The sequence below is a fragment of the Temnothorax longispinosus genome, unplaced genomic scaffold, assembly GCF_030848805.1.
Source record: "Temnothorax longispinosus isolate EJ_2023e unplaced genomic scaffold, Tlon_JGU_v1 HiC_scaffold_31, whole genome shotgun sequence".
NCBI classification, from domain to species: domain Eukaryota; kingdom Metazoa; phylum Arthropoda; class Insecta; order Hymenoptera; family Formicidae; genus Temnothorax; species Temnothorax longispinosus.
The window spans coordinates 249824-263344 of record NW_027270132.1 but is presented as its reverse complement, the minus strand read 5'-3'; the positions used below and the strand labels follow the sequence as shown (position 1 = coordinate 263344).

Genomic DNA, 13521 nt, shown 5'->3' with positions numbered 1-13521 from the left:
TGGGATTTTATACGATTATCTGTCGACATAATTTGACTTATCGGTAATGGCGAAAGAACACAGCTCTTAGAATAATACTTGTTTATTACAAACTAGAAGGTTTTATATCAGTTTTATATCAGTTTTTTATTATGCAGCTTCAAAAAGTATCGTTACAATAACAGTTACAATCGTTACAAATTCTTACAGATCTGAAAGATTAGAAAGTGAATCTTCAAAGCTCGAGCCGCTTGTCCGGTCTGTAAATGAAGACACTGTCGATCGGCATCGACCCGGAGGGATTCGCCTCACCCATCGCCACTGTGTAATACGTGAAGAAGCCCAGCTTCACGAGGGTGATGAAGATGATGAAGAGAGGCGGTGGGCAGCAGGCAGCATGCGTAGTGATCGGCAGTGATGATATTAAACTTTTATTGTGCTATTTAAACTTTTCTAATTTAAACATTACTTTATACATTATTAACAGATGATGGATCTTATAACAGACAGCACAAAGTTTTTGGATCGTTTAGCAGGCAATACCGAGCATTTCAGAAATGCGATGACTAAAGCTGGATTCATTGTCAGCGGCGATAACCATCCTATTTGTCCTGTTATGTTGGGTGATGCAAAATTAGCAACAACATTTGCAGATAAAATGATGGGTATGAATATATTTTCATATAAATTATATAAATCTTTAAAGAAATAAACTATCAATGATAAAATATACAACACCTACCATATTGTTACGCCCACGCTGAAACGGCCTTTAACTCCGAGCTGAAGCAAGCGGTCATTCCGCAGAAATCGTGAAGCGGTCCCTTGACAACGGGACATTTATTGATTTAATTACCGCCTGTCAGATTGATCTGGTGACTCGAATCGTTCGGTCCGGTTTCCCAGAACTCTCTTGTATTCCGTTCTGAGTTTAAATAAACCCAAGTTCCTATTTGTATAACGAGAGTGGTTATTTCTGCGATCCCGGAAGTACGCGGACACGTTCGTGAGTGCGCGCGACACGAATAGCGAACGGAGCGTAGGTAACAATAGGGGTATTCAAATAAGTTAGAGTTTAACGGTTTGACAGGTTATGTCGGGTTAAAGTCGAGTAAAAAGTTAATTTTTACACTTTTAACCCAAAGATTAATGTGATAGGTTAATGAGACACTTATGTATTTTGCATAACCTTAAAGAGTAACGCGCCCAAAGTTAATTAATTAACTTTTTACTCGACTTTAACCCGACATAACCTGTCAAACCGTTAAACTTTAACTTATTTGAATACCCCTAATATATTATCAAAGTTTTACGACTTATTCTGTTATATTGCACGAGAATGATTTTTTTTTTTTTTACAGAAAGGGAATTTACGTCATTGGATTCAGCTATCCCGTGGTACCAAAAGATAAAGCAAGAATATGTGTTCAGATTAGTGCAGCGCACTCGACCGAAGATATAGATCGTGCGGTAGGTGCTTTCTTACAAATTGGAAAAGAACTTGCGGTAATTTAATAAATACATTTTTAATAACGGCAAAGAAAAATTGAATGATTGATTCTGTCTTCAATATGCATTCTGTTTCATTATATAAATAAATAAATCGCAGTGTTAACGCTATATATTTAAGCTTATTTGTATTATACAAATTAAATATTGCAAGTATATATAGTGCATGCGAATGTTGAACGTTGAATTTATTAATACGTGCAATAACAAATATCTTAATCGAGCAGTATATTAAAGGTGTACCTTTTTTATACAAATTTTCCAACGCGCAATGTTGTAAGTGTATAAAATCTTGAATTAGGTGTAAAGTTATATTGTTATTAAACATTTGTTACATAGAATGCTAAGGTTTGTACGGTTTTACGAGATTTTCCGAAAATTCCCTGACCTGTTGAACTCCACGCACTTCCCTTTCTAGCAATGGAAGCTGCGTGACGTGAAAGTCCTCATAAAGGTCCATTATCTTAAAAAGAAAAAAAAATTATTTAATTTATCTTTCAAGAATTTGACAAAGCAATAAAAATGAAATATTATTATTCTCTAATAATTATTTAGCTCTAAAAGAATTACGAAAAACAAATTAAAATATCAGCTATAAATACAACGTTAATTACCTGCTCTAGATATTTATCTTGAATTTTATGCCTTGCAAGACACAGCCGACAAGGAGTATCACCCTCTTTCAAAAATAACAGTTGGTTCACTATAATATTATGGGTATCAATACCATATTTTGTTAATTCTTGTACAAGTCGTTCTGTCTCATAAAACGACAAAAATTCTGCTATGCAGACACATATAAATGTCGTCTGTTGTGGATTTCTGAACTGTTCGTTAACTTGTCGAATGACAGCAAGCATTTCCTCCATCTTATTGGAAAATGTATCCACATTAAAATCCGTTAATCCCAACAACGAACTTATCTATAAAAGAAAAATCTTTTTTTCAATTTAAATAATTCAGGGAGGATACTTGATATACCTAATGTTAAAATGTATTAATTTTAGGTGAAATAACATGGATTAATTCTAACCTGTGTGATGAAAGGACTAATCTTCATTTTTAAACGCATTAATTTTCCCAATCCTTTTTCAACCACTTGTGGAAACGATAGTAGCCTCAATGTGTGCCCAGTAGGTGCAGTATCAAACACGGCGTAGTACTTTCGGTCCCGCTCCTCCATGAGGAATTCATCGCCGATTATGCGGACCATCATGATAACGGCATGGCTGGTATATTATTATAATTATAACAATTATTATTTATATGATTATTTGTATAATTTATGTAATCGTTATATTTATCTAATTTATATAATTATTACGAATAACTGATGAATAACTGCAATCTCTCGTTGCAGTGTGGTATCACCACGTCGATAGCACACACACCGCAAGCTGGTAGGCTCAACACCCCGCGCGACGGAGAGACGTATGCGGTCACTCAGCTCGGCATTCGGGCGAACGGCGCCAACGACGACGACGACGACGGCAACGTTGGGGAGGACGACGCGACGGTGCACGAGACGGTGTTCGTTCGCTCGGACTCGCAAATCCACCCGTGCCGATAGCGAGCATCAACGCGGACGTTGGATGCGCTCGACGATCGAAGGAAGGTAAGTGGCCGTGGAAGGAAGAGGCAGTCATATATAGGTATGATTGCCTGATATACTCTATAAAAAGAAGAAAAATAAGCTCAATTTAATTATTTATAAACTTTTTCTATTTTGAATTTTACAAAGTAATTTACTCAAAGAGTAAATATGTTTCAGGTACGGTGTCTTACCTGAGGTGAGAACTTCTCTTAAATATATATATATATATATATATAGGAGACCGATCATATATGACGACGGTAGTGGAAATTAAAAAAAGCATAAACTTTAAAATTATCTCGGATAGCTTTTACCTTAGAACGCTCTCATTCAATATTAATTAATTAATTAATTAATTAATTAATTAATTAATTCATTCATTCATTACGTTCATTCTATATTATAGTTTAATAATGTTTCTATATTTTAAAATCTAGAAACATTATTAAACTATAATATAATATTTCATCGAGATTGTTCAAGCTACAATCATTCAATATCAAACATTCATTCATGGAATGCATAATCCATGGAAGGCCACATAGTATTAATACCGCGTGACACTTCCATGGTTGTCTAGCACCGCTCTTAATCTTTGGGGCATAGATTGCACTAAATTGTGGAATAGCGCGGGCCTTGCGCGGAAACCCTCCCACACATTAAGAACGTGTTGCTCAAGTTCCTCGCGTGTACGCCGAATTCTTGGATTCCACTCTTGAACAATTATGCCTTAAGATTTTCGATCACATTCATATCCGGAGATTTGGCTGGCCAATCCAACGTCCTAAGGTTGGGTTGTGTGGCCAACCATTCCTGAACCAATCTCGATCGATGCACTCCTGAATTGTCTTGAACAAAATTGACACGAGGTACACCAGGAAATGTTTCCGCAACGTATGGCATTATATTAGTGCGCAATATGTTGACATACTCCTCACCGTTCATACGCGGTGTGGTGCGTACCAACGGTCCAGGGCCGCGCGAGGTCACCCGCGAGGGCACCCCCAAAACGCTAACGTGATACAGCCACTTCGTTCGCGGAAATATACGTTATTTGCATCGTACCTCGTGCCATTTGTTCTCCACAATGTCATACGTCCAGATTCATCCATTGAGAATACTTTTTCATCAGAGAAAATAGTATTCTCCCATTCATTCTCCCAAGCCAAATGTTCAAAGGCAAAAGCCATCCGTTGGTCTTGGTGATTTTCTGTTAACGCTTGTTTTTAAGCAGGGATACGATGGTGATATCCCTGTTCTCGCCATCTACGCCGAACAATTTCCGCGGAACAATTCAAATTATGTTCCACTACCGTCTGTTGTGCTGACCGGAATCCGTTCGCTTGCATCAAATTGCGGAGAAGTTCGTCGTCATCTTCAGCGAAAGTACATTGCGGTCGATCTGGTATCGGTCGTGGGTTCACGTGCCCTTCTACTCGCATTTGTTGCAGCACTCGATATACTGTACTCTTCTGTAATACGTTAAACGTATATTTTAATGATTAAATTAAATAATGCATATAGACGAGTTTAATGACGTGTAACTTATCCAAATAGAGAAGTACAGAATCATAAATGCATGGATACTTTACATTTACGTGACATATTCTCGAAACCTCTGTTACCGTCAATCCTGCATTTGTATATGCAAGTATTTCACCTCTAACACGTTGCAAAGTAGGACCAGGCATTTCAATATTGTATTTATGTATACACAAATATTTAATGTTCACACAAATATTTAATAACGCAAATACGTTTTCAACATAAACAAGTTGTCAATGAGATATCTTCAGATATATGTATCAGATATCTTCAGATATATCTCCCTACATAATAACAATTGACAACTTGTTTATGTTGACAACGTGTTTGCGTTTATTAAACTGAGACGAGTTAGGGCCAAAGCACATATGACAGTCGTAGTCGTGGACGTAAGTAACGCACAAGCTTTGGCGTATCCTGATCTGTTAGGTCGGGGACTACGACCGTCGTATATCGCTACGCCATGTTATGTGCTTTGACCCTTAAAAACACGAATAATTTTGCAATGTATCAACAAATTACAATTGTTGTTTGTATATAATGTCATCGGTATTATTTATGTATTGGTGCTTAAACGATTACAATGTTTCGACCTCTGATTTCTTATTTTGCACTGTTTTAATATCGGTATTATCATGTACTTAATAATTACGATTCTCTTCTCGATTACGATCACGATCGCGATCACGATCGCGTCTCTAACGGCCCCAATCCTGTCCTTGGCGATTGTAAACTCTGACGATTGCGGAAATTGCCTTGGTTTCCTTTGAGAAGAAGTTACCTGCAAATATTTATTTTATTATGAACTAGAAGATTATTTTAACTATGCATTATAATAAAGTATGAGATATACTTGAAAATATGTAGGTTAAAGTAAATGATAAAATCTATGGTTTTGTAAAAAAGTCACGTTTGAAAGTAGTTTCTAAAAATCAACCATATTTCATTGACATCTATTATTACAGCAAAGTAGTTCAAATGATCTTGAATAAATATTTTTAAAGTATTTTGGACGACAAAAAAATAAAAATCATAAAATATTCAAATAACTTTATGTATGTAATCGAATATCTTAATGACTTAATTCCTCCTCTTTCTTTTATTCTCACTTTGTTTTGTCATATTGTACCTTTATATATATAGTATTTAGACCTTTCATTATATTAATAGAAATATATTTTATAATATAATGAAAAGTCTAAACACTATACAAGGGTATATGACAATGCAAAGTTACATACATAGCTATTTGAATATTTCATGATTTTAATTTTTAATCAATGTACAAATTTAATTTTTAGTCAAAGTTGGGATTGAGTCGGATCAAGTCAGGTCAGGTCTGTTTAGGTCTTGTTAAAAATAATATAAAATATAAGTACATGAAAAACAAAAAAAAAACAATTTAAATAGAACATATTGCCTTGGAACGAATACAATTAATTTAATTTTTGCAAAAAACTGATCTATTTAATTGTTAAAATTAAATACAATTTTTTTATAGTACTCAAGTCAATAATCTTGATGATATATCAAAGTAAAGATTATCAAAAATACTTCATCCATTTATACATACCTTGCTTCATTTCGAAGATACTTTCGTTCGAATCTATAACAAAGTTGTTGACTTTATCCGTCAACTGCAGAGCCAATGATTGAAAGCGGCTTGGCTCGCTTCGATGCATAACTACAGTTCCAGTTGGGTCGTCCATAGATGCCTAAATTTGTAAAAAAAAGGAAGTACATAAGTTATAAAGAATATTACGTAAATAATTGTACAACGTAAAAGTATTTCTGCCAAAATACCATAAGTTCCTCGTTGATGATCATTTTACTGATAATTAATCGAATGGACTATGGGCCGCTTCAACTGGAACATGTCCGCGAGCTTCGGCATTGAGATCGAATCATATACATGCGAATACATGAACAGGTAAGTCCTCAATGCCTCTTCTTTGATCAATCGCGTTAACATAGCTCGCACTTTATCCGCTTGATGGAAGAGATCCCACACCTATTTCAATAAAAAGTAATTACTACATCGTATTCTACATTTGAAAAAAAATTGCTAATGTAAATCTCGCGCTAATACCTTTGCGTTCATCATTTCATTTATAATGTAATCGTTGCAAGCGGACCAATTTCCGTTACGCATCGCTTTGGCAGTGGCAACGACGTGCTCCCTCATAGATTCCGGAGGTCCGACTAACGATTGGCGTTCGCTGGACTGCAATTGCTGGTAAAATGTCTTCGAAATCATTCTCCGTCTCGCATCAAACTCGTGCGCTAGAATTAAATAATTTATCGTGTATGATAAACGTTGAAAGTAATTGTTTATGCAATCGTAAAAATACACTAAATGTATATTATATAAAGAATATCAAACACAGAAAACATACCAGCCATGTACGGAATTTCAATGAGCATTGCTGAAACAAGGTACACACATTCCAGAAGTTCGAGATTGATATGCATGTGGAAAGACATTTGCCTTGCTTCTCGATCTTCTCCTGCTCTTTGCTACGCTCGTGCTGTCGCTGCGGAAGCAGACCTTGCGCCAGAAGTTCCTTTACTTTGCCCGTCACTATCAAATCGACCAAGCAGTTGTGTCGCACGACGGAACGCACATAATCCCAGATGGGTTATCGTACGATTGTATAAAATCTAAAAAATAAAATACATTATTTTTACACGTTTTAACGAGATAATTGTTAACGCAGATACACATTCAAACCTGTGTGGCTGGATCAGAATGTTGTTTAGTTTCCTGGAGATGCGACATCAGAATCAAAGTCGCGAGCTTGGAACCAGTTATCGTGAAGAGCGTGGTGATAAATGTGCGAGAGAATCGCGCAAGTTCTCAACCGATCAGTGTTATCGTGGGCATAAACGTATTTGCATAGTTTTTTTATAACTTGCACGGATGTGATTGCGTCTGATCCCATTTCACCCTAACGCACATTTGATTATTTTGACAATTTAATAAAATAGGAGAATTTTATACGCACATATATATACTTTGCAAGATTTACCTCCTTTTGTTTCATAACATTCGAATCGAATTTGTAATACATGTGCTCGATTTTACGAAGATACACGCGGCAGAGCTCGGACACGGTTCCTTGCCTCTCCAAATATTCTTGAACCTTGTCAATTATGGCAGCAACCTGCTTCTCATCTTTCAATCTGTGACAAAGTGGATATTTTATCGTATAAAAAATAATAATAATCGTAAGTACAATATATTTCGCATAATTTCTCTCAAAAGACATTATTTTTGCAAGCTGCAATAATTACCGTACAATAATGTAGAACAGAAAATACTTAAAATATAAACAAGGAATCTATAAAATGTAATATTAATAAGCTCCATTTCTTCTCCAAGTTTTTCATTCGTATAACCTTTTGATTATTCATCCTTGAGGCATGTAAGAACTTAAAAAAAAAAAAAAAAAAAAAATGAAAAAATAATTAATTAATTAAATGTATCACTAACAGTATTCATGCCTTTACAAATACACATGCACCATCGTATATTGTATACGAACTTTTCAATATACATATATATATACATACATATATACATACATATATATATTTAACACACACGAATACATGACACAATGTGAAATTTAATAAGTAACGTAATGTATAAAAGTCTATTAATGCACACATATTAATACATATATAGTAACGCATAATTTCAACGCACAATATGAACGCATAATATCAAAACACAATATCAATATTAACGCAACTGAAAAAATTGCACATACATGTTGCCATTAATTAAAAGTAAAATGTAAAACGCAACAATACAATCAATACATTATTAAATATAATATAAGTTAAACAATATAATTTGAAAATAAACAAAATGCAATAAAGAAACACGCAAAGTTATATATAATGTTATTTGCAAGCAAACAAAACATGCAATAAATGAACACACAATACTGGGTAAGTAATATATCACAATCCATTATAAGAATAAGAATCAATGAAACAGTAGCCTCAATAATTAAAATATGCCCGTAAAACATAACTCAACATGACAATTAAACATTATAAGAAGAAAATTTATAAATGGGAAACGTTTAAAAGTTTCCTATTTTTTGTGGTAACCCGTTTGCATGATTTATTATGCAGCGATAGTAATATATACGCATACGAAGATATAATTTTATCAAAATGAAGTAGGGAAATTTGGACATGGCGGTTCAAAAGTTATATTTTGTGTTAATTGGAATAAATAATTGCCAATATTTTTCTGGAAACAATTCTTCTCAAATTTTTTACAAATACTTCTTCTAATTTATGAATATAATAACAAAAGTCATTACTTGGTATGTTTAACTTCCCAAACAAATTTCCTTCTTCGTTTTCATAGGCTCGAAAAGAACAATATAATGTTGTATTATCTATGATAGCCATATTATCATTCATATATTTTGTACATATATCACAAGACTGTATTGCTGTACACCTTTTAATTAAAAATCCGCAAACATATTTAAATGCGTTTTCTTCTGGCAGATCCATTGAACGATATTCATGAGTCGGAATATTTAAAATGTTATGCGCCGATGATGAAGCAGTAAATTCCGAAACAGTGGACTCTTTGTTATTATCTAACGTTCCAATAAGATTTAACATATCATCATTATCAAAAGCACAATTTTGCGTATCCGAATGTTTTAATAATGTTGTATTAAAAAGTTTTTTAAAGGCGCGCTTAAATTGTATGGGTGTCGGATTAAGACAATTACCGCCTTGTTTCCGAACGGAACCAAAAAAATTTTCGACACAATCTTGATTCAATCTACGTGTTCGGAGATATGGAAAATTATGATTTTTTAATGTTTCCCAAAGCTGAATGATGCTATTAATTGTTATCTGCCAGCATTCAAAGCATTTAACTTTTACATATTTACCATTATTATTATTATTAACTACTTTAATACTTTTTAAAAGATCTGACATTTCTTGCAAAAACTGCATTTGTTTTTCACTTCCGGTAAAAACTTTTCCATGTTCTTTAGGATTATTTACGGCGGACGAATTTAACATATGGAACAACTTATCAAAATGATCAATTAAATCTATAGTTCCAACGACTTCAGTCGGAAGAAGACCGACAGACATCTGTGTACACATTCCCGGCACATACATGGTTACTAAGTACTTGTACGGCATATTTAACTTTCATTCTCATAAAGTTATTTGGGTCCATATGAATTTTTGATAATTTAGGAGCTGCTCTTATCCATTGTTTGACGTCTTGCATATAAAACTGTCTAATATGATCCCACGAAGCTACTTTATTATTAAATTCAAAATTATGTTTTAACAAATTATTTCAAGTTGCTTTTATTAAATGTGGAGTGTCAAAAATGTAAACTAAATTTTCTCCGTTAACTGAAAAAGTTGAATTTTGTGTAGATATTCCTAAATCACGGGACAGTTGTATAAAATTAGAACCCATGTCCGTAACCAATGCATGCACCATAGCACCTGTATTTCTTAATTTAATTATTGTATCAAATATCAGATTTTTTAAAAAGTTCATATGGCATGTAGTCTCTACAAAACAAAAAACAATAGGCACTTTCCAATTACCTGCAATACTACGTACTATAATAACTAAAGCGCTTCTTGCAGGTTTAGATGATTTTTTATCACCAATGTCTTCGAAACCAATTATTTCATCCCGTGATATATTATAAAATAAATGAGCTTTTAAACTCATTTCGTCTGCACATATTATGCAATGACGTTCTACGAGAGGCAACGCATTCAATTTCAATTTAAGTGCTTCAAAAATTTTATCATTTATACCAGGCTCAATATTCCATTTTTGCGTAAATAATGTAGAGAACGTACAGAAGGCAATGCAATTGAATCTTTCAATTCCCGGTACATTCGTGGACTTAAAAAAAATAATGATAAAGCAAATTTCTTAAATTCGGGATCATATCTTCTGCCACGTTTACATTTTAATTGTGCGTCGACTTGTGTCGCTAATATTCTATTAAATTTTTCCGATAATAACTTACGGCCTAGTTTTATTAGTTGATCGAATTCGTTTTCTTCTTCAACTTTTGTAGCTTTCTTCTTCTTTTCCATACGAAGCCGTCGGATTGTTTCACGCATTACTTTATTTAGCGCCTTTAATTTTTGGAACTTCTCTCGCAATTTCCTTTTTCTCGGGCTATTATCGGACGATTTAGTCCTAACTGCAGGCTTCTTGATAGTGAATGTGCTCCTATAATATATTCCAAACGTTAGATCATAGCACAAAGATTATTTTTAAATATGATATATGTAATTATGTAACTATTTTGCTGTAAGAGACAAAAACAGCAAAATAATATTAAATAAAATCTAAAGTTAAAAGAAATTTAAATATAATGTGTTAATAAATAAATTACATATATCCTGACAATTATATTTTATAAGAAAACTTTTATTACATAACAAATAAAGAAAATAAAAATACATGTTTAACTTTAAATTAGTAAAGAAAAACTTACAGTTGAGTTATTTCTACGTCACTGACAATAATTGGGACGATTGTTTGTGAAGTTTCTGCTTTGCTGAAAATATACAATTTTTTTTCTTTTAGCCATTATTGTTAACCCTCAGTTACCTTACGTTTTTACACCCCAATATTACCTCACCAAGGTCTGAGAGACCCCTGCCATTTTCTCCAGCTTGTATCTTCAAGACAAATGCATCAATTTGAAGCCTTTTTTTTTAATCAATGCGTCTTTTAAAGATCTACAAGACTGTGCAAGTTAGATTATTCCAAGTTAAAAAATGTAAATGTTATTTAAAAAAAAGGGAAGACGCGTTTTTCTAAAAAAGCGAAAAATTTTGCTTTTTTTTAAATTGATGTAGCACTGACTAAAAAAAGATACAAGGGTTTTATGAATGTCTTAAAAACCCTGCACGTTTTAACAATGTGCAGGGTCTCTCAGACCCAGGTGAGGTAACTGAGGGTTAATAAACGTAAACAAGTCCTTTATTAATATAAATTACCTATTATCTTCTTGCACTTGCATTTCTGCAACAGTTGCCTCAGCACATGTATTTCTGTAACAAAAAATATGTATCATATAATATCTATTATAAAATATAATATTATAACAAATAGAAAATTTATATTTAGCATACCTATTTACTTTCTCTTCAACCACATTTTCCTCATTTTGTTGTGTTGTTTGTTCGGGTGCTGTGTTGTCCCTAAAAAATTTTAATTATTTTATGTTTTTATGTTACTTTCGCGTAATACATAAAAAATAATGTAAATATTGTTAGATATTGTTGCTATTATTATTTTTTATGTACTACTATTTTATACCAGTATTGTTCAATTTTATACTTTTTTATGAAACAAAACTAATTTAATTAAATTAAAATATGTAAAATTAATTATTTGTTAGTAAAAACTCACTGTTGTTGAAAACCTGGTCCAAAAAATATAGTGGGTACAGCATCTGGGTGAAGACGAGCCCTAACTTTATTAATTTTGTACCATTTGTTTTCAAAATGCAAATGGCACAAACGACAATTCTGGTGGGCATATTCTGGACCTTTAGGTTCTAGATCCAGCCTTCCACATGCTCGTACCCATTGCAGCCATCTGTAAATGTTGTACCATTTTACCAATGACAAAGTAATGCACACATTACAATTAAAAATATAATTTATATAAAAAATAATAATATTATATAAAGCAATGTGTTATACCTGTCTTGTTCCTTTGGAAATTTAAAAAAATGTTGCACATCAATAAACTTCTTAACGCACTCTGGTACTGCGCAGCTTGGCTTTCTTATCGCATTCATTTTTAATTATTATGCAGCAACACCTGAAACAAAGCTAAGATCAAAGTGCTTCTAAGAGAATTGAAAACTTATATAATATTTATATAGGTTAACTATTCCCTTAGAAAAAAATTTCTCTTTTATGTTTCCTTCGCTTTTATCACTTATATCACTTATTTCACTTTTATCACTTTTTCACTTTTCTTCACTTCATTCTTTCACTGTCTTTGTACTTTGTAAACTCTTTTCACTTTAATCACATAAACGTATTCAGAGTCTGTCAAACACTTCTAACAGCTCTCAATAGCATTCAGTGACTAATTGAGCTAATTCCCTCCAAATTTCTGTTCCAATACAGATAGGCATTTACTTAACTGACCATTTAAATTCTAAGAGGGAGCGGAGCAGAACGGAGAAAGCAATTGAGAAAGAAGTTCAGAAAACGACGTTCAGATGGGGTTAGTGGGCGCTTACTTATTTCGCGCATGCGCACTCGATTTTGGACAACAAGAAATCAGGAGAGTTGCGCTACTGTATATACCGTGGTCGAGGTCTTTTCTCGCCTAGCTGTTGAAGAGTGCGGACGTACAGTCGAGTGCGGTCTTAGAGTATTCTAGATAGCGTAAGTGTAGCGAACGTAAGCAATTTAATTTGCAATTTTTTTTCTTTGGTGAACATGGTGTAACGTGTATCGGAAAATGAGATAAAAGATACATTGAGTAAGATAAAAATACATTTCGGAAAATCTTAAACCCATATCCTGCATCTCTCCTCTTTCTCCCTTACTTACTTTTATTCACCCTTTGCCTTCTCTCTCTCTCTTCCAATCCTTTCCTTGCTCTCCCGATCCCTCCCTTCAGCTTTTCCACGTCACGTCTCTCAAGTTCGCTCCTTGCCTTATTTCCCGCCACGTGCGTTTGCCATGCGCTCACCTCGTTCAATCGACCCGGGAAGTCAGACTACGGAAGTTCGGGTGACGACCAAGACTTCTTGGACGAGGCACAGATTACTGGACCCCGTTTTGCGTGTCGCCCTAGGAAGTTCTAGATAGGTCTCTTCTCTTCGGGA

At 33.8% G+C, this 13521-nt stretch overlaps 1 protein-coding gene and 1 pseudogene across 1 annotated transcript; both read right to left on the bottom strand.

Moving 5' to 3' along the window:
* Positions 1 to 1737: 1737 nt before the first annotated feature.
* On the bottom strand, positions 1738 to 2704 carry LOC139824266 (ATPase ASNA1 homolog). Its single transcript, XM_071796784.1, has 3 exons — positions 2522 to 2704; positions 2103 to 2411; positions 1738 to 1951 (listed from the first exon to the last, which is right to left on the bottom strand). The coding sequence occupies exons 1-3, from the start codon at positions 2702 to 2704 to the stop codon at positions 1832 to 1834; spliced, it is 612 nt and encodes a 203-aa protein (XP_071652885.1). The 3' UTR covers positions 1738 to 1831.
* Positions 2705 to 4417: 1713 nt separating this feature from the next.
* LOC139824264 (eukaryotic translation initiation factor 3 subunit C-like) lies at positions 4418 to 8814 on the bottom strand (annotated as a pseudogene).
* Between the last annotated feature and the right edge of the window lie 4707 nt (positions 8815 to 13521).

Bases quoted from the DNA above. Each gene is read 5' to 3' on its own strand.
- LOC139824266 (XM_071796784.1), bottom strand. From the start codon at position 2,704: ATGATGGTCCGCATAATCGGCGATGAATTCCTCATGGAGGAGCGGGAC. The intron at 2,412-2,521 runs GTTAGAATTAAT...TTTCTTTTATAG, and splicing joins TTAGTCCTTTCATCACACAG to ATAAGTTCGTTGTTGGGATT. The intron at 1,952-2,102 runs GTAATTAACGTT...TTTCTTTTTAAG, and splicing joins AAGATAAATATCTAGAGCAG to ATAATGGACCTTTATGAGGA.